General features: G+C 40.4%; 1 protein-coding gene across 1 annotated transcript; it reads right to left on the bottom strand.

The window, feature by feature from the left end:
* Nucleotides 1–122: 122 nt before the first annotated feature.
* Nucleotides 123–20,157, bottom strand: slc24a2 (solute carrier family 24 member 2). Its single transcript, XM_061829783.1, has 10 exons — nt 20,025–20,157; nt 16,511–17,622; nt 10,651–10,689; nt 10,449–10,560; nt 9,781–9,867; nt 9,099–9,175; nt 8,882–9,022; nt 4,941–5,030; nt 1,981–2,147; nt 123–1,900 (listed from the first exon to the last, which is right to left on the bottom strand). Exons 2-10 carry the CDS (start codon nt 17,411–17,413, stop codon nt 1,651–1,653), a joined length of 1,866 nt encoding a protein of 621 aa, XP_061685767.1. The 5' UTR covers nt 17,414–17,622; nt 20,025–20,157; the 3' UTR covers nt 123–1,650.
* Nucleotides 20,158–21,846: the final 1,689 nt, after the last annotated feature.

Raw genomic sequence — 21,846 nt, 5'->3', positions numbered from 1 at the left:
TGAGAATACAGTATATACTGTCTTGTAATATATATATATATATATATATATATATATATATTTTACAATTATACACACAAATGCAAAATAAAACATATTCCGACAATATTAGGTGAGTTCAATGTATATACTTATGGGTGGATAAAAATAAAATGATTCATAGATCAAGCATGTTTCTGTGCTATATATTTCACCTGGACAAGAAGATTTCTTGGTCTGAACAGGAAAAACTTATATACCAGTGAGAAAAGTGAAACACAGAAATAAATATACAGGTGAATATGAAAGAAGTGCTTGGGGGTTATAAAAGTCAAGAAGAAGAAGAAAAAACATTGCAGCACCTCACCGCTTTACACATTCACTATACAGTACGTGAATTATGCTCTGCTAAAATTGCAGTGAAAAAGTTGTCATTTTTGCGAGTACAGAACATTTTGGATGGTAAGACAGAAAAAAGCAGTGCTTGGTGTTATTCAGGAATACTGAGTGTGACTTTCATTTCATAAAATCTCCAGACTAAAGTATCGAGACACACCATTTCAGTAAGGACCCGATGAATCAAGGGGAGATTTGATTCAATTGGAAATAGGACAATGAGTCAAATTATTCAGATAAGTAATTCCAAAAAGCAATAGTGGATCATTTGTTTTTGTAGGATTCTTCCATCCATCCATCCATCTTCACTACTGGTTATCCTCATTAGCGTCGCGGGTGTGCCTGGCACCGTTCTCATCTGACTCCGGGCAAGGGATGGAGTACAACCTGAACTAGTCGCCAGCCAATCGCAGGACACAGAGAGACAAACACTCAAAAGCACACCTATGGGCAATTTGGAGTGTTCAATTAACCTGCCATAGATGTTTTGGGGATGCAGGAGGAAACTGAAGTAACTGGAAAAAAGGTATTCCCAGAAGAGTGAACGCTATCATAGCCACTTTAAAAAAAAATTTGTTATAAGCAACTCAATTTTTTTTACTTATATTTTCACTCACTGTAGATTTAAATGCGTCCAAATACTTTTGTCCAAATCGTGCACCAAGAGTGATTCAAGGTTAGTAGAGGTTTCCCCATGACAAACAGCATGTGAACGCCACATTTTGAGGCCCAGCAACCAAAGAGGATGAAGATGACATCAACATGTGATCGTAATCACACTGTTTGAAAACACATTGATCACATACTGATATTGGCAGCGATAACGGGCACCTCAATCAATTGCAATTCTGTGTACTGTCGTGAGAAGTGTTACCAGCCTATGTTTATATTTGATGAAATGAATGAACAGTTACAGTAAAAATTATTCTGATGAATCAAATGCAATGACAATGTACAGTAACGCAGTGAAAGAAAACGTTTGAACTCTAAACATCAATGAAGTCCACTTTCCTCTCTTCCACTCCCCATGATGACGAGAATTCCTTCCAGAGCTTAACGCAACACTTCACTCCTCTTATGAATCATCAAAGTAACCCCATTGCTTCTGCGGATAGTACTGCTGTTTTTCGGACACATCACCGTCTCTGATGAACCTTGGTTGATTTGTCCACCTCAGTCAGTGTTCACGTTACTGTTTCGTCAGTCGCTTCCAGTAGGTATCAACCCACTTAAAACATATAAAGCGGCACCGACGCCACCAAACAGGCGCCGCTCTCAGACAGTCACAGGGCAGATGATAATTTTGTCCTCCAGCATTACGCTGACGACGAGGAAAACAAAATAGAGCAGGAACATGAAGAAGCCGAGCAGCTTGCTCATCCTCCATTTACAGGCCGCGATGGAGATGATGACGAAAAGGAGCATGAGGAAGAGGAGGACGATGGCACAGAAAAGGCCATTGCTGCTCACCTCCACCGGCTTGAAGTCATTGATGATGTTGTAGAGGAGCCACGGGAAGGGCAGACTAGAGGGAAGTATAGAGGGAAGATAATGAGCTGGGGGCCGTCACTCATATCTGATATATCATGTAAACCTTCCACTCACCCCACGGTGATGTCAAATATGTTGGAGCCCACTGAGCTGGACACGGCCATGTCACCGAGGCCTTTTCGGGCCACAATCACACTGGTGATGAGATCAGGGATGGAAGTTCCCGCTGCAAGGATGGTGAGACCCATGATCTCCTCTGTGATCCAAAAAGTCTCTCCAACCTATTGGGAATAAAAAAAAGATTGATTTACACTTCATTAATTTGTTACTTAACCAGAAACATGCAGCAAGACTGGATGCAGTATGTCTCAATATCACATTTGCAATAACCCCCCAAAAAACAAAAATGCCAGTAATAACAAATGACAAATTCATAATTATCCATTAGGTTTACTCGAGCAAATAATGCTTATTCTTTATGGTAACAGTATGAGAAATTATACTACTGCCTTAAAATCTATCACTTGAAATGGCAGCCTGTTCTCTCTTTCAACATACTTCTGGGCTCATAGCAAAGTAAAATAATTATATCATATTATCATTACAAAGGAAGGTGTCAGAAAAGTCACAAAACACTTCCTTTTTTTATTTTCTTTCAGGTATTATTCAGATGGCTGTGAGGCCATTAGGATATGACATTTTCAGTTGAGTAGTTTTGGAAAGCGTATGGCCCATGGCTCGCCAAATAACAACAGAGCAGCGTTGCAAATTCCAACACTAATGACAAAAACACTTAAGACCCTGGAAAGTGAATTGGCATGTCCACGTGTGGGAGGACTGCATCATTTGCTACAAAACCGCTGGCAAGTTAAGTTGCCCCAATCGCATTCACTACAATCGTGATGGACCAGCGGGCAACCTTGCGCCAAGATTTAGTTGCGGTCTGAGCAGGTGTTAGGTTAGACTGACTTTCGGTCACCAAAATTGTCACTCTACCGGGCACATCTCCAAGGACACGCTTCCACCGTGTTGAAATGGCCAGCTTGGTGCAGACGGGTCTGCCAGGTTGGTAAACACACACAGCATTTCGCTTGCAGAAAAAATTGGATACGCCAGCATTTGCGTCTCACCTCAGATGCACCATCTTAGAGAACAGAGCCTATAGTGTTAAACTACTTTGGAATCTTGACTAAAATGCTACACGGTGACACACTTGGGTGTTCAAGCATGAGTTACCCCCCCCCCCCCTATATATATAGATAGATAGATAGATAGATAGATAGATAGATAGATAGATAGATAGATAGATAGATAGATAGATAGATAGATAGATAGATAGATAGATAGATAGATAGATAGATAGGCCCCAGCACTCCCGCAACCCTTGTGAGGATAAGCGGCAAAGAAAACAGATAGATAGATAGATAGATAGATAGATAGATAGATAGATAGATAGAGATAGATAGATAGATAGATAGATAGATAGATAGATAGATAGATAGATAGATAGATAGATAGATAGATAGATAGATAGATAGAATAGGCCCCAGCACTCCCGCAACCCTTGTGAGGATATGCGGCAAAGAAAACAGATAGATAGATAGATAGATAGATAGATAGATAGATAGATAGATAGATAGATAGATAGATAGATAGATAGAATAGGCCCCAGCACTCCCGCAACCCTTGTGAGGATAAGCGGCAAAGAAAACAGATAGATAGATAGATAGATCGATAGATAGATAGATAGATAGATAGATAGATAGATAGATAGATAGATAGATAGATAGATAGATAGATAGATAGATAGATAGATAGATAGATAGATAGATAGATAGATAGATAGTAGATAGATAGATAGATAGATAGATAGATAGATAGATAGATAGATAGATAGATAGATAGATCGATAGATCGATAGATCGATCGATCGATCGATCGATAGATAGATAGATAGATAGATAGATAGATAGATAGATAGATAGATAGATAGAAGAACTGGGCACCTTTTTCCGCATCAGTGGATATCCTGTGGCACTCCAAGTTACTCAGTTAATATTACGTTGCCGATTTCCACCAGTACACAGTGCAGTTAGCACACTAGCGAGGCCTGCGCCCAAAAATGCATTTTCCCTGGATGCCACAATTTATACAGAGCAGCTTGGTGTTGTTATGTTACGCATTTCGTGTTATTCTGGCTAACATAACATGTTGAAATGTAAAGCATTGTAAATATACAGTCACCAATTTGAGCACAAGTGACCCAATTTTTTTAACAATGCTTGACTCAATCAAACTTTTGTCGATGCTGAATTTAAGTGCAGCCGTCCTGATACAGTAGAAGTTGCCTGGCTTTATCTGAATGCCTGTTCTTAGAATTAAGTGACGTATTAGCCGTCTGCAAAGACAATGGCAAAAAATAAGATACAGTACCTATTTCTAATTCATTAATGGAAAATGAACTCTTGACTACAGTGATCTAAAAAAATCACGTATTTAAAAACTTTTTTCATATATAAGGCGCACCGCATTATAAGGCACATAGAATAGATGCAACAATAGAGGCTGGGGTTATGTTATGCATCCATTGGATGGAGCTGCACTAAAGGCTCAATAGTGATCCATATATAAGGCGCAACGTTGGCTTTTGAGAAAATTGAAGGCTTTTAGGTGCGCCTTATAGTGTGGAAAATACAGTAGGTCAAGGTACTATGACTCAATGTAATTTATTTTTTAAGTAAACAGCTCTATGCTCTGCGATTGACTGGTGACCAGTTGAGACTGTACGCCATCCTCGTCCAAAGTCAGTCGGCGTATTTTCCAGCTCACCTGCTATCCTAATAAGGATAAGTGGTATAGACCTTGCATGCACGATCTCTTGCTCCTTGTCTGTCTTTTGCATTTGCGCCATTAAAATAGAGCGCTGCAGGTTGAATTGGCAATGGCTCAAGGCAGATTAGCCAGGGTTTAGCGGCAGAGGTCATATATTTAACACCCTGACTGCTGCATTCAGTGCGCGGCTCTAAAATAGACAGGGTAGAATAAGAAAAAGTGTGCGTGTGTGTGTTGGTTACCTGATGAGCCCACCACACCATCAAGTAGGAGAAGAAAGCAATCCAAGAGATGGAGCCAAGGAAGGTAATGGGGAAGAACCTTTCTGAGGACTGAAACAACATAGAGGATATTATTGTTCAGTTGTAGTACATGACATATATACATATATAATAAGGTATTACTTAAATGTGCATGGAAGTACACAACTTTAAGCGTTCAAATTTGACATACAGTATGTGATACAAGAGAACATTATGACTTATTGCAATGCTTCTCGAACTTTTTGAAACAAGTACCAAAAAAAAAAAAAAAAGCTATCTAAGTATCACCAAACGCATAAGTACTGGTATCGTTTTAATGTTTGTTTGTATTGCATGTTTTAAATGTTGGAAATTTAATTTTCAATGCATGCATCATAACATGGTACTCAGACACCAATTTGGTAATAAATTTGCATTCATTCTTCAAATTTGTATCTTTTTGCTGTATTAAATTGCTATCGAGTTTAAAAATTAAAAATGAACTATTATACAGTACATACACATACAATCAACAGATGTTTTATACACCAGAACCCTACATAGTGTGTATTATGATTCATCATTATGTGGTTACTTATGACTGTCAATATTATCACAGTTCCTACATTAATAACACTACATCATTAAACTACATGCATTATTTACAATTTACAAACATGCAACATCTAAATCTGTTTTTCTCACTTAAATTAGATGTAAAAATATGAATGCCTCCTCCGTGCTGATAGTTGTTTTTGTTTCTACTTTGTCATTAGAACTACATTATTAACAATGTTTGTGTTACTTTTGCTGTTGAGAAAATTTTCCCCTCACAGGATGAAGAAAGTATTGATTTACAACCCCAATACCAATTAACTTGGGATGTTGTGTTAAACCAATACAAACAGAATAGAATGATTTACAAGTCATGTGCAACTTATATTTTATTGAAAAGACTACAGACATTTCTTGTTCAAACTGATAAAACTTTATTGTTTTTATCAAATAATCATTAATTTAGAACTTTATGGCTGCAACAGATTCCCAAAAAGCTGTGAAAGCTGGCAAAGAAGACTGATAAAGTTAAGGAATGCTCATAAAACGCCCTTTTGGAACATCCCACAGGTGACGAGGCTAAGTGGGAACTGGTCGGTGCCATGATTGGCTATAAAAGGAGCTTCCCTGAATTCTTAAGTCATTCACAGGAAAAGATGGGGCGAGGTTCACCTCTTTGTGAACAACTGCATGAGAAAATAGTCAAACATTTTAGGGAGGAATTTAGGGATTTTATCATCTATGGTCCATAATATAAACAAAAGTTTTAGAGATTCTGTAGAAATCACTGCATGTAAGCGACAAGGCTGAAAACCAACATGAAATGCCCATGACATTGCATCCCTCAGGTGGCACTGCATCAAAAAAAACGACAACAACACCAATGTACAGTATAATACTACGTGGGCTCACTTCAGAAAGCCAATGTCAGTAAATACAGCGCTACATCCGTAAGTGCAATTTAAAGCCCCACTGACATGAAATGCGTGATTTTTAGTATGATTTTATTTATTTTTTTAAAAAGGCAGCTGGAATGGACCCATCTGTTTTTTCACCACAAAACATGATTTGGATGTATATGGCTTTTTGTACCTCCCGCCATGAAAATCCTCTCAAGGGATTTGTTTTTGAAGAAGAAGCAGGAAGTGACGTTAACAGCTGCAGCAGATTCAGGCAGGCTCGTGTGTTTATACTAGTTTTACCTGCTGGGACGTAGTTGTTCCTTCGTGTTAGCCAAAATGCCGTCTCGTTGTATTGCTGAATATTGTTCGTACACTCGGGAGGATGGATTTACTTTTCATATGTTTCCACGAGACCCGGTTCGTCATTAAAAAATGGATTGCACAGGTGCAAAGGACAAGAGCTTTGTGGGTTCCAAATGACAGGTGTGTATAGAGCGACTAAAAAAAAAAAAAAAAAAATAGTTGGGGGCGGGGCGTAATCCTCTCAGAACGTGACAAAAGATCCGCGTACATAAGTCAGGGGTGGTAAATGTGTCGATGTGCCCATCGGCGCCTCGTCCGCCGAGGACAGCGGCCCGGGGGCTCATACATACTGTCGGGGAGTCTGTTGTTAGTTAGAAGTGATCGGCATATCATCAAAATATAGTTCAAAACGATAGGGTAATATTGCCCCGGTCACTTCACTCGATTGTGAGATGTTCTCTTCTTCGCAAAGACCTTCCGTGTCAGAACAGGCGACGGAAAAATCAGAAAATCTCTGTCGTTCCTCTCCCATAGCAGGTGCCACTACGTGTTTTCAATGGCGACTGTACAAGTGTGACAGCTGTAGCAGGCAATACATCTACCACTTGGATGTCGAGTGAGACTTCCACAACTTTACGCATGGATGCCACGCTCTCCGCGCATATTTATTTTTTCGTATCGACATTGAAGTGAATAATCTTGTGTATTTTTCATTACAATCTCTATTTTACAATGTATGTAGGGATGTCAGTGGGGCTTTAAAACTCTACTATGCAACGCAAAAGCCATTTATCAAGCACACACAGAAACACTGCTGGCTTCTTTGGGCCTGAGCTCATCTCAGATGGACTGATGCAAAGCGGAAAAGTGTTCTGTGGTCCACATTTCAAAATGTTTTTGGAAATGGTGGACGTCATGTCCTTGGGACCAAAGAGGAAAAGAACCATCCGGACTGTTATGGAAGCAAAGTTCAAAAGCCAGCATCTGTGATGTGCAACTTACACATCTGTGAACCACGGTCCGATTTTGCACTTTATAATGCATCACATATTTTGAATGGGAGTGAGATTTGGATTGCCAACAGGCTAGTGCAATACTTACAATCATTTACTATGAAACCACGCAGATCTAACACATGCAGAATAGCATTGTCTTGCTGAAATATACTACGACATCCCTGAAAAAGATATCACTTGGATGGCAGCATATGTTGGTCCAAAACATTTACATACTTTTCAGCTTTAATGACAAGTTCACGGATGTGCAAGTTACCAATGCCATGGGTCATATGGGTGACAGATGGTGACTTTTTAATCTTGTGCTGACCTCGATGGTCCTTTTCCTCTTTGGGCCAGATGGCACGATGTCCGTAATTTCCAAATTTGAAATGTGGATTCCTCAGGCCCCAGCACACTTTTCCACTCTGCATCAGTCCATCTTGGATGAGCTGAGGCCCAGAGAAGCTGGTGGCGTTTCTGGGTGATGGGTGATATGGCTTTCATTTTGGATGGTAGAGTTTTAACTTGCATTTGTAGATGTAGCAATGTGTTTTTGTGCCTGCATGGCAATATCCTTTACATAATGATACTGTTTTGAATGCAGTGCCGCCTGAAGGATCCAAGGTCATGGGAATTCAATGTTGGTTTTTGGCCTTGTTGCTTATGTGCACAGATTTCTCCAGATTCTCAGAATCTTTTGACAGTATGGGTGAAATGTTTAAATTACTTTCAATTGTAGTTTGAGGAACGTTGTCTTTAAACTGTTCAACTATTTTCTCACACACTTGTTGACAAAGTGGTACACCGGGCCCTTGCTTGTAAACAAACAAGGCCTTTTGAGGATGCTCCTTTCATACCCAATCATAACACCCGGCTTTTTCAAATTAACATGTTCACCTGTTCAATGTTCCAAACAGGTGTTTTTTTTTTTAGCTTTTCTCAACTTTTCAATTTTTTTTTTGTGTCTGCCCAATACTTTAGGAACGTGTTTCAGGCCTCGAATCTAAAATGAGTGAATATTTGCAAAGCAAAGGAAACCAAACCAATAGTCAGCTTGACCATCAAATATATTTGTAGTGTATTTTATAAAATCATCGTATTGTTTTAATTTGTCTTTTACAACAGTATTTATCAATCAATGCATCTATGCTGTGCCTAGGTCTGCATGCAAGTGTATTGTCACCTCTCTCCTGACATCAGGCAGTGTGAGCCAGAGAGGAAAGACAATGGGTAGGATGAAGAGGTAGGTGAGGCGTTTCCTGGTGGTGTCAGGCCAGGCCAGGCTCAGAGGCTGATCTTCGTCTTCCTCCTCCTCCTCGCCACCCTAATGGAGAGCTCACTTCATTATTCATTATTATTCATTATAAGATCCAAACTGTAGCGAGGCGCAAAAGTCATACCTCGTCTCCAACGACACCATTCATTGGAGGAGTGACTTCCACTGCCACCTTTGTACTCGTGGCAATGTTTTTGATTACTTGATGAAGAACACAGAGAGACATGATGGAATAGAACATGTGAAATAAATCATTGTAAGTCCAGAAGAAGTGCCATATTTAGATAAATACTGTACATTGGTAGTCAAGTGTACAAACAATGAATCAGGTCAAAGCGCTAACGTTATCCACTGCAATAAGTCAGACTGTGGCCATGTCACACTAGACTAGACGCAACCAACCAAAGTAAACTTTCATTTTCATTATTCACTCATTTTTTACAGTGCTTAATTTAGGTAACTGGAGCTCAGTCCACTTTGGAACTTCATTTTATTTCATGTATCAAATACAAAGACGGGTGGTTACCGCATCCGCCTCACAGTTCTGAGTTTGGGGTTTTGAATCTGGCCTCTGACTTTCCGGTGTGTAGTTTGCATGTTGTCCCTGTGCTTGTGTGGGTTTTCTCCAGGTACTGGGGCTTCCTTCCACTTCCCAACATCATCTCTCTCAGGTCAATTTAAGACTCTAAATTGTACGCTGGTTACCAGTCCAGCGTGTACCCCACCTCTCGCCCAAAGTCAGCTGGTATTCCATCCAGGACACCCGCATCCCAAGTGACAACAAAAGTATACAAAATGCAACTTACCAACACCGTTGGCACTGACAGTTTGATCTTCTTTACATTTCTGTTTTGCCATTTTGTGAAGGATTGATGCCTTCTCCTTGAATCGTCCTGAGACCGGTACAAGAGAGTTGTTTTGTGATTGCATTTTTGCATTATTGGAAACGTTTTATTTATTAATTTAATATTTATTTTGGGGTGAGGGGGGTAAGGAAAGAATACAGTAACTGTCTTTTGTTTAAAAATTCTTAAAATACTTCTTATAATGCAGTATTTTGAGGCATTGATTTTCCAACCTATTATTGTTGTATGTGCACCTGTGTAAAAGTACATTGGACCATATAGAGAGTTGTTCCAAATCCTACAGTGATGAAATAACTCATACACACTATAATGCCTGTGGTATTTGATGTATTTTTTTTCCTGTTTGCAGCCATATGAGAGGCAGCCCATAAATAACATAAGGTACGTTATGGCTTTTGCACAAGCCATTCCCCCCATTTGTTAGAAGTGTAAATTCACGTTTTTGAATGAGCATTCGTATCTTTCTAAAAGCAGAATTTCTGAAGCTGCTTGAAAATATCCTGTGAGGGAGTGTTCCTAACATTGTGGTATGTAATTATCTCCATGTACTAAAAACACTTTTCAAAACCTGGAATTTTTTCTTGTTCAAATGTTTGAGTGATGCGCACCTTCATTGCTCAGCGGATCCAGCGTGTGTATCATGAGTTGGAAGATGCTGTTTCTCATCAATGAGTTGTGCAGTGAAGCGCAGCTCCCTTCCCTCTGTAATCTTGGCTTGGCCTATTAAATGTAAACATGAACCATTTAGAATATTCTTTTGAAAAATAAAAACATCAAATAATAACTTTGCACACACCAAACCAGACTCACCATCAGTTTGTTCTCATCATCCGCGGGCGGAGTGTTGACCTGCCAAAAGAAACACATAGGGACAATAATGTTTCTGTTTTGTTTCCTCTAAAATAGTTTCATAATTCCTTCCATAATTCCTGCTTATCCTCACAAGGGTCGCGGGAGTGCTGGAGCCTATCCCAGCTGTCGTCGGGCAGGAGGCGGGGGTTGCCAGCCAATTGAACGGTACATAGAAACAAATCCATAAACAGAAAATAATTTTTGTAGGTCTTGACAGTCGTCACCACTTCGGGCCCATTGTGGCACTTTTTCATTTGTGAGTCAAATTGAAGTGAAATTGCCTTTGCGTGCATTTTAAATTTCAACCCTTGCAATATTTTATTTAAATTAATTTTGCCACAGTCCTGTTACCTATATATATGTTTTTTGTTCATTCTTAAATCACTGTAATACTCCGAGTGTCAACATGCTCTTAGCATTACAGTAATGTCATCCTAAAAAGTATCTTCTGTTACTTTCAGTCTTGTTGCTGCGATAAGGGGTTTCAGTACAAAAAACAATGTAAACATTTTGAAACAAAAATAAATAAATAAATAAATAAATAGATAAATAAATAAATAAATAAATAAAGAAGTAAATAAAACAACCAAAATAATTACAAGCAATTTAATATGTGCATGATCAGATTTAGAGTTGGAAAGAAAAAAAAAAAACAAAATAAAAAATTAAGTTTATTTGAGAGTGTTACAACAAGCAACCACAACCATCTGCTCTCACATTCACGCCAATGGATAATTTAATTGTCAATGAACCTATAACGCATGTTTTGGGTATGTGCGAAGAAATCAGAGTACCTGGATTAAACCCGGGCAGGCACAGGCAAGGAAAATATGCAAACTCCACACAGCTAAACCCCCGATTTTATCCCAACTGTGAGAAAGATGCCTTAAATATGTGTGGCTGGTACTGGCAGTCTTCATGAGTCCTTGATACCTTGAAATAAGGCTGGTATCGGTGCAGTGCCAATGCCTGGTATCACTGCATTTGACTAGGTTACTGATCAAGTACGTAGGTATTTTCCAAGTGAGGTACAACAACTTGTGTTGGTGTTGTCGGAACAGAACTCTATTATAAACCGTGGATCCGTTGAACATTTTTTAATATATATTTACATGAAATTTAGGAAATTTTCAAATGTCCCGGCGGCACGGTGGGTCAGCTGGAAAGCGTTGGCTTCACAGTTCTGAGGTCCCACCTCTGTGGAGTTTGCATGTTCTCCCCGTGCCTGCGTGGGTTTTCTCCAGGCACTCCGGTTTCCTCCCACATCCCAAAAACATGCGACATTAATTGGACACTCTAATTTGCCCCTAGTTGTGATTGTGAGTGTGTCTGTTTGTCTCGATGTGCCCTGTGATTGGCTGGCAACCAGTTCAGGGTGTACCTTGGCTCCTGGCCGTTGACAGCTGGGATAGGCTCCAGTGCTCCCTGCGAAAGTTGTGAGGATAAGCGGCTAAGAAAATAGATGGATGGATGGATGGATGGATGGATGGATGGATCAAATGTCCCTTAAAATAGCACCTAATTTGTCAGAAATTTATTATTATTATTATTAGATGGCAGAAGGTTAAAATCAACCTGTGTATCTACAGTACCTGTTACCACAAATGCAACATAAAAGGTCATGGCTTCCTCGAAGTATAATGGTCTCTGTGTTCTGTATTCCATAATGAGCAAGTCGATTTGTGAGTAAATCAAGATGAAATCATCATCATTTCATTATTCAAACTTTTTGCGATTGTTTTGTTTGCTGGTGAACCATGAGATCATTCTAATGTCAAATGTGTGCCTAGTCCCTATAAAGGATAGCAAAGACTGGCGCACAAAGCCTGATGTGATAATATTTGTGTGTGCCCAAGTGTAATGTTGATTTATTGAAATAATGTCCGTGTTGCGCATTTTGTGGGAGTGTGAGAGAGAACTACGGGATATGTGTTTGCTGTCGTCACTGCAGGTAAGAAGATGTTAAAGGGATCAGAAAGGATTGGTGTCTTCCGTGCTATCGGGAAGAAAACCACCAGATTCCCGCTTCCTTTTTGACACAGAAACTGAAGTAAATGTTTTGGTTCAATCTCCTAAAAGCATCTCCAAAGAACATAACTTCAGGACGTTATAACTGGAATTGAAGAGAGGTCTTCTTGTCCTCCCCCCTCTGTGTTCGGCAGTTACTCCTGCTACCGTTAGAGCACATGTGACTATTATTAGTGGCTCTAATGGGATTCAAGAGTATTAACCTGTGGGATTATTTAGCAGTGACCATTACATGAGGACCGCTGGACATCGAGTGCCTTGCAACGAAAATGGAAAAGCTCTTTTTGGTGGTTATGTTACGTAGTCAAAAGTAAAGCCGATTCCCAGAAGGCAGTAAAAGCCACAGATCATTTCAATGTGCTCAAAACTTTAAAATATACTATAAAATACGGAATAAGAGTAGATAGGATCATAACAGACATTTTCTGAGTGTGACAATATTATAAATTATCACCACACAAATCATGAAAAACAAGACTAGACCCCCAAAACACACACACACAAAACAAAACAAAACCCAAAAAAAGCAGGCCATGCTACTTGGGTGCAGTTTTTTTTTTTTTTTAATCAGCCACTGTTAGATGATCACTGGAGGGGAGAGTTTGGCAGAGTAATCCTGCAAATCATCAGATGAAAGCATCCATCCATCCATTTTCTGAGCTGCTTATCCTCACAAAGGTCATGGGAGTGCTGGACCCAATCCGAACTATCATCGGGCAGGAGGCGGGGTACACCCTGAAATGGTTGCCAGTCATTCGCAGGGCACATGGAGACAGACAACTGTCGCACTCACAATCACGCCTCAGGGCAATTTAGAGTCTCCAATAAATGCATGATTTTGAGTTATGGGAGGAAACCGGCGTGCCCAGAGAAAACCCACGCAAGCACGGGGAGAACATGCAAGCTCCACACAGGTGGGGCCAAGATTTGAACCACAGTCCTCAGAACTGTAAGGCCAACAGCCTAATAGGTTGTGCCACTGTGCCCCCAGTTGAAAGCATCAATTGGCATTAATTACAACCATAATGATGTTTGTATCAATGTATTTTTTTGTCCGCCTTTGTTTGACCTTGTACAACGTCACACAGTACGATGACACTACATAATTTGGACTTTCAATGCGAAATGATTGGAAAAGTGGATGTCAAGTGATTAGATCCCTGAGTGTGTTATTTCAAGGTCAATCCACAGACAGCAAAAAGCCACGTGCAGAACAGACCCAGTCATATCGCCACAGATGAACAAAAGTGAAGAACCATCTTCACAATGTCATCAAGAAGACAAGATGTGGTGAAGAAGCAAGTGATGATGTGAGAGACATACTTAAATTAAAATTTAAATTGCAAAGGAAAATTCAAGTTGAGGAAATGTGGCATCTTTTACAATACTTTTAACACAATGCCTACTGATTAGTTGAACCCAAGTGAGGATGTTTTGCTGTTACATCACTCCCATTCTGAGAGCTCACTGGTTTTGAGCACCTGGTTTCTAAAAGTAGACACTAAAGATGAAGTCTTATGTCAGAACGAAGAGCCCATGGCCTGTCTCTGTGTGTCTGGTACTGTTTTCCGAGTGACACAGGTGGAAGCATAAGACCGACACTTACATCCTTGCACAGACGAATTCACTTGAGTTGGACTCAATTACTTAATTACTTAATTACTGAGCAGTGTATCAACACCTCGTGTGTCCCCGGTTCATCAGCCTGTTTGGCCCCAACGTTGGCATCAATGGAAACATGTGAAGAAAAAAAAAACAAGCTGTTCACACTTTCTGTTCATGACTCTTAGATGTATTTGATTCACGTTTTATAAAACAAAAGTGCCTCAAAACGTAAATCCTTGATCTGTTTCTAAATACATTAAAAACCTCTGAAGATAATTGCTGATAATGTGCAAAGACGGAGAACAGTGTTGTATAGTATTGTTGAGATATGTTTTAAAACTATTGTCATGACATCTAGAGGTTGGGGCCTACACATTCCCTCCCCCACTGTTTAAAGATCAACTGCCCTTATTCCATGTACTGGCCGCTTTTACACAATTCTCCCACTTCTACCAGTCGCGTGGATTTAGCCAGTATGCCCACAACTCAAAATAACATCTTCACTGGAGTGCAATGTGTTTTGTGCTATGTGAGCTACGTCTCTGCAGTAGTAAGACAGTGGCAAACTGCACAGGATGCACTGTAACCCCCAACCCCCCGGATTCTCCCCGAGCCAGAAAGACAATGGTTAGAATACGTGGCGGAAACCCACCAGTCACACGCATTGCGGGTGATGAGGAAGAAATGTGGGTACCGGGTTGCAGCCCTCGTCAGTCTACAGTGCTGCGTGCACCATGGATGATTCCCCCAGACCCATTTCTCAACGAGACACAGTTAACGAGTCCCTCGTCAAATAACAGCCTGCTGAATTTCTTGGAAACAAAGAGGCAGAATGACTCTGCAACCCGTGAAATGTATCGCTCCTCTCACAGGCAGAGGAGCAGCATATTTGAGATAGAGGTAGAGTGTTGACAGCTAGAGGTGGGATTTTCAAAGAACCAAATGACATGCACACAGCCCCTGGAAGCTCAAGAATGTTTCAATTGTTGATCATTTGGGAACCTGATTTCGCATGCTTTGCGATATATATATATATATATTTTTTTTAGCCATTATTGATTTTCCAGCTTTTTCACGGTACTTTTTTCTTTTGGTGTATTGAATTCACAAGATATAATTTTGGCCCGTTTCAAGGCACTTTAAACTAAAAGTACAGATTAATACTCGAAACCTGGGCGGCATGGTGGAGCGACTGGTTAGAGCATCTGCTTCACAGTTCTGAGGACTGCAGTTCAAATCCCGGTCCTGGTCTACGTGCCCTGCGATTGGCTGGCAACCAAGTCAAGGTGTACCCAACCTCCTGTCCAAAGATAGCTGGGATAGGTTCCAGGACTCCACTGACCCTCAGAAAATGGATGGATGGACTACAAACCAATTCATGTAATTCGTGTCATGGATTGGTGACCATGTAATAAGGTAACGTATGGATGGATTTCAAGATAACCAGAAAGGTTTATAGGATGGATAAATAAGATACAGTGGATGTTAAATGAGTGCAGTGATGGATTTATGGATTTAGGGATGACTAAACTGATGGATGGTTTTGGGGGTCAGAGGAATGACAGATGGATTGACGCACAGTCTGTTGTAATGCATGGAGTGGTGGATCCAGAGAAACGGATGAATAGTTCAAAGGGTTGCATCCGGGATAAAAAAAAATGTATAGAGGGAGAGCTGCAAAGGTGGATAGATAGAATTAGGGGGAGAATTGAAGAATGAGTGAACGGATTGATGGATAGATGATGGGATAAAGGGACTGACAGGTGGATTTAGGGGCATTTGGTTCGATAAATGAAGAGATGATGGATGGATGATGGATAGATGGCTGAAGAGAGATGGAAGGATTAAGGGAGTGACAGATGGATTCAGAACAGGTAGTTTGATGAAAGTACAGTTTCATGGGTGGAAATATGTATGGACAAGTGATGGAACAGATTGATAGTAGGCTAGAGGCAGGGATGGATGGATTGGTGGATGAATCAATGCACATACAGAAGACTGGATGAAAGAAGTGATGGACAGATAGTAGGCTGGGCCAATGGATGGAATAATAAACTGATTAATGACAATCAAACAGATATAGGTGGTGGGATAAATGGGTGGATGGATTAATTGTTGGTTGGACAGTTAGATAGCTGGTAGCCTTGAATTGATGTGTGGGTGATGGTTGAATGAATGGACATACCTTGGGTGCAGTCTCCATTATGTCCACCTGGTTGGTGCCCAGCTGTCTTTTGATGATCATTTCTACTTTGGCGTTAAACTTCATGAACGTCACATAAGTGGCGTAGCACATGAGGAGGCCAATACTTTCCGTCAGTGTGATTTGATTATCCAGAAAGAAATAGATGAGCATGAGCAAGCCAACAATGTAGAAGGAGACGTCTCTGAACAGAGGCCACCAGGTGAGGTTCAGCACCTCTTTGGAGAAGAGGGCGCACATCCCGATCACAAACAGGATGTTAAAGACGGCGGAGCCAACAATGGTGCCAATGCCCACGTTACTGTGGGATATGAAGACTCCTATGACGGAGGTGAACAGCTCTGGAGCTGAGCCACCTGCTGCCATAAAGGTGGCTCCTGCTACATCATCAGAGATCTCCAGCTTTTCGGTAATGACAGTCAGGGCCGGGACAAAGAATTCATCACACACAATGGCTAAGGCTATAAACATGTACAACATGCCAAACATGTGAAACACCACAAAGCCTTGGCGTCTGTCCTCGATGCTAAAGTAGTCTGTTGGGTAGTCCCCGTGATTCATCTCGATTTCTGATGTTTGCTGAGCCCCGGGGTCGGAGACATTCTGGTGCTCCAGGAGAGTTCTTTGGGGCATCTCTCCATCTCTTGAACCCTCAGATTCTGATTCACTGGGCACCCCCGTGGTGACAAGAGACAAGGCACTGCTTGAACACACTGTGCATACCACCACCAGGCTGAAGACAAAGCCAAGAATTCGCCCAGGCCGCAGTTTTCTCTTCACACTCTGGTAGTGGTGCCTCATGCAGCTGCGAGGAGGTCTGAGGAGGAGAAAGGAGCTGGACGAATCCATGATGTTGTGACTTCTTCTTGGTAGAAAAGACTCCATCTTCTTTTGTTGTCAGGCAGAGAGCAAGTATCTACAATCCCCCCCACCCAAAGATAGGTTGGTGGTGTGTTGGCTTCAAGGGTGGGGGTCTGACAGGCCACACCGGTTCACCGATCGGTTTGCATGTTGCGTCTCCCTTTAAACCCAATGGTGGCCCTTCAGTCGGATTCCAGGGTCTAGCCCATTTAAAGGCTTCCTCATATTAATCCCTGGACATACAGAGACACAAACAAAATATTTGAATTCTATTGTTAAGAGAGTTCCCAATACAGTAATATATACAGTGGAAACCAGATGTTTACATGCACTATATAAAAAGAAAATTTTTTTCTGTCTAAAATGAGTAAACGTTTTTGTTTTTAAAGTAATAAGAATCAACCAAATTATTTCTATTTGCTCAGTGCCAGAATAATGAGAGAATTATGTTTTTTTTAAAAGACAAATTTTCATTACTTTCTTCAAAAGCAGAAGTTAATATTCATTGCATTAGTATTTGATACTATTTTCTTCGAACGTTTTGACTTGGTACAAAGGTTTTGTATATCCTTCCACAAGGTTCTTAATATATTTGGCAGAAATTTTGGCCCATTCTGCCTGACAGAACTGGATTAACACAGTCAGGTTTGTAGGCCACTTTGCTCCTTACACATGCTTTGTCAGATAGGCCGATACATTTTCAATAAGGTTGAGAACAGTGCTTTGCAAGGGCCACTTCAATACATTGACTTTGTTATCCTCAAGTCACTTGTTGCCAGTTTTTGCGTCATGGTCCATTGGAAGGTCCATTTGTGCACAAGGTTTAACTTCCTAGATGAAGTATTGAGATATTCGTATTTCCAGATTGTTCTTTCTTTACGATGCCATCTATTTTGTGAAGTGCACCAGGTCTCCGGAGCAAAATCACACGTTGCTCAAAGATGTAATGGTGTTGTCAGTCTAGCAAGCTTTTCTCTATTTCCTCCCAATGTAACAATGTTCAATTTTAGTTTCATTTGACCACAGGATATTTCTCCAAAACTGTACATCTTTGTAACAGTGTGCACAGTTTTTTTTTTCTTTTTTTCTAGTATGTTTTCGTTTGGAGTACAATAATGGCTTTTTCCAGGCAGAGTGGGTTTTTCAGCCTATGTCGGTACAATCTTCATTTCACTGTGGATAATGATACACTGTGAGCATCTTAAGCCAGCTTCTTCCTCAGGTGTTCTTTTTCTTTTTTCTTGGATTGAGATCCACATATCAAACCAAAGGATGTTCATCTTTTGGACATAAAACTCGGTGCCTTCCAGAGTAGTATGACAGACATTCCCATTGTGTTTCTACGAGGGTTTAATTGAACAAACAAACATGGCACCTTCAAACTGTGCCCGAGGATGAACCAAACTTGTCCAAGTCAACAATTCTCTTTGCGATTTCTTTTGAGTTTCCTATGATCTTACACAAACGGGGAATGTGTTTCAGGCGTGCCGAGTTCACATACATCCATAACTGTGTCTCTAATAAACTAAAATATTGTAAATAAATAGCTGGGTTTTCCCAAAGTGTTTCAATGCACAGTAATATTACTATATGTAAACCTCTGATTTGAAGAAAGTAATGCAAAAATCCCCGAGAACACACACAACTACGTCAGTCATTATCATGGAGCTAAGTGAGATGACCAAAATGTTAGAAAGACTTCTCCAAATGTATGTGGTTGCCCACCAAAGCAACTACGTTTTCACAATAATAAGGATAATGGTAAGTTACTGTAATACCTCTTTGACAATGTCAAATCTGAGCATTATACGGGCTAAGAGCAATTTTGTGGTGCTTGATTTGCTGTCGGTCCCATTTTGTGTATGAAATAGGGGGTAAAAATACAGATCTAAAATACTGCATAAAATGTTCAATCAAACATAGTCTATTTTAAAGGGTTATTGTGATTACTAAATACTCAAAAGTAAACTGCATTTGCAATAAAATTAGTTCAAGGTGGCACTGAACTTTTGAAGCTTAGATGTGTTTCAAATTAAAAACCAGAGAGTTGTCATGACTACAAAATCACAAAGCTTGAATGGAAAAGACAGTAATAGATTTTTTCTCCCAAACATAATAAAATGGAGGTAAACTGAGAGTGCATTTTCAATGCCAATTTTGGGCATTGAGTGTTCATTTTTGGCCTGCTTGCATTCAGGTGGGGTTAAAAATGACCATATTCTGTGACTGCAGCAGCCTTCTTAACATTGTGGTGTGAACCTGTCAGCATCTTCTGACATTAGTGAAAGCTTATTAGGAGGCTGACTAATCCCTGATAAGACATACTTAGATAAGCCACAGAGCCATCACACTGCTGGTGCCGTGCTAAGTTAAAAAGCAGACATCGACACAGATCAAATGTTAATTTTAGGGCACAAACTAAAAATAATGTGTAAGGATAACAAGCTGGGAATTTTTTTAACCCCCTTAACTATTCAGCAGTCAGCATCTTACCAAAACACCAACATTTTTTATTAAAAGAAATGCCAGTCTCGAAATCACGGAAGTATATCAGACCAACAGCGAATACAATATTAAAAAATGAAGAGCACACAAATATGCAGAAAAGAAACTGTACCTACGTGGAAATCCTCACCTGAGTTGGAGGTTGCTCAGCCAGGTGGCCTGAAGATGTAATAATATTCCACTCAATTCACTCCCCAAGAAAATATGTTCCTATTGATTATTTCATCCAAAGGTGCCAAAGGGTAATTGTCCGTGAGTTCTTCCTCCCTGAGAAGAAGTTCCAAAGCGAGCAAGCCAAATGCCGAATCCTAAGTGCTCGTCCCTCCCTCCATCCCTCCCCCCCTCCTTGTCTGTTCCTCCCCCTTCGATGCTGCTTTTCTCCTTTCTGTATCTCCCATGTCCTACCCTTTCCTCCCGTTCTACATTCAAGCGAAATCCAACGTTGGTCCCGTCTCTCCACCCACCAACCCTTCCCACCTCCTCCCACCACCACCACCGCCACCGTGGCCTCTCTTCATCCTCACACCCAAGTCGATGGGTGTTGTCACCCTCAACGAGCTTACGGTGTGATAAAGCTGTGGCCTATCGTGCCATCAGATGACAGGCAATGCCCTGGAAAACCATCCCAAGTACTCTAGTGTACTCTGATGCAACAGGGGAGTTCAACTGGTACAATGCACAATTTTACTGAGAGCGGGGGTCGGTCATCAAACTTTTTGAAACTGAAAGCTATTTCTTGGTTATGGATGAATGCAAAAGGCTACCACCACTTTTAACAACACATTTGTTTAAATTACCTTCAAATGATCACCTGAGCACCTTTCTTAGAAAACCATAATGTCCCATTACCGGTGAGCCCATTTAGACATTTTGCCCTGGTGCTCTACCATGTTGGTGACCCCTGATTTAGAGCAGAGGTCAAATAAGATTATGCAGATCTTGAATTACACAAGCAAGAGGGGGGAAAAAAACATCATGGAATCACAGCCTTGGGGAGTAAGAAATTAAAAACCTAAATAGAAGAAGAAGAAGAAAAAAAAATATATATATATATATATGCAGCTAAACATAATGGATGAAGTATTCATACAATTAAAAAAAAAAAAAACATTTTAAATACAAAAAAAAGTGAATGTTGAATGTTGCATGCTTTTGTCCCCAAAACACAGAATACTGTAGGATTTAAATAATCTGGTCTTTTGTTTTATCTTCCACTGTTCCTATCCGATTAAACAGGAGCATTCTAGCCTCTCACTTTCACTCACCAGCAAATGTTGCTGTGGAGGGCTTAGAGGAAGATTGGCTCTACCTGAGCCTCCCAGGACAGCTGTAAAAATCCTGTACCATCTGGGAACACATTTACCGTAAGTAGGAGAGGACAAACCCATTTATCCTCACCTCACTACTGTGTGTATTCTCATGCTGGAGAATAATGACGTCACTGTCTGCGGTGACTTTTTATTTGATGAATGATGTTTGAAGAGAGTACAGTGCTCTATTCGGGCCACAGTTGCTAAATTAAAGCCTATGCAGAGTCCTGTCCGGGCTAAAGGTGTTACATAACCCAGCAAACTAAGCCAACCTTTCTTCAAAGAAGCCCAAGTTATAATGGATCAGCTGCATGACCTGAAATAAAAAAATAAGTCTCTTTCCATGCAAGAGAAATCACACGTCACCCTGCGCAGCACAAAAATGATGCAAGCTTTTAATTTATCCTGTTTAAATAGATCTGTCATTGCTGGAGTCACCTTTAAAATGGCTCCTTTTAATTACTGCAAATAATTTGAAAAAAGATCTATGTGGAAACCATCAGACAACAAGACCACAAGAAAATGAATTCAATGCATCATTGAGAATTTTAGGATGAGGGAGTGCTCACTTTGGTTGGCACAATGCATTGCATTGCAAAAAAAATAAACCCACCTTCCATATCAGTGGTAAATGCAGGCCTT

The sequence above is a fragment of the Syngnathoides biaculeatus genome, chromosome 9, assembly GCF_019802595.1.
Source record: "Syngnathoides biaculeatus isolate LvHL_M chromosome 9, ASM1980259v1, whole genome shotgun sequence".
NCBI lineage: Eukaryota > Metazoa > Chordata > Actinopteri > Syngnathiformes > Syngnathidae > Syngnathoides > Syngnathoides biaculeatus.
This window is presented reverse-complemented; position numbering and strand designations above follow the sequence as displayed.

Excerpts from the sequence above, each read along its gene's own strand:
- slc24a2 (XM_061829783.1), bottom strand. The coding sequence starts at position 17,413 with ATGGAGTCTTTTCTACCAAGAAGAAGTCACAACATCATGGATTCGTCC. Across the intron at positions 10,561-10,650 it reads ATGATGAGAACAAACTGATG|GCCAAGCCAAGATTACAGAG; the intron begins GTGAGTCTGGTT and ends TACATTTAATAG. Across the intron at positions 5,031-8,881 it reads TGCCTGATGTCAGGAGAGAG|TCCTCAGAAAGGTTCTTCCC; the intron begins GTGACAATACAC and ends ATGTTGTTTCAG.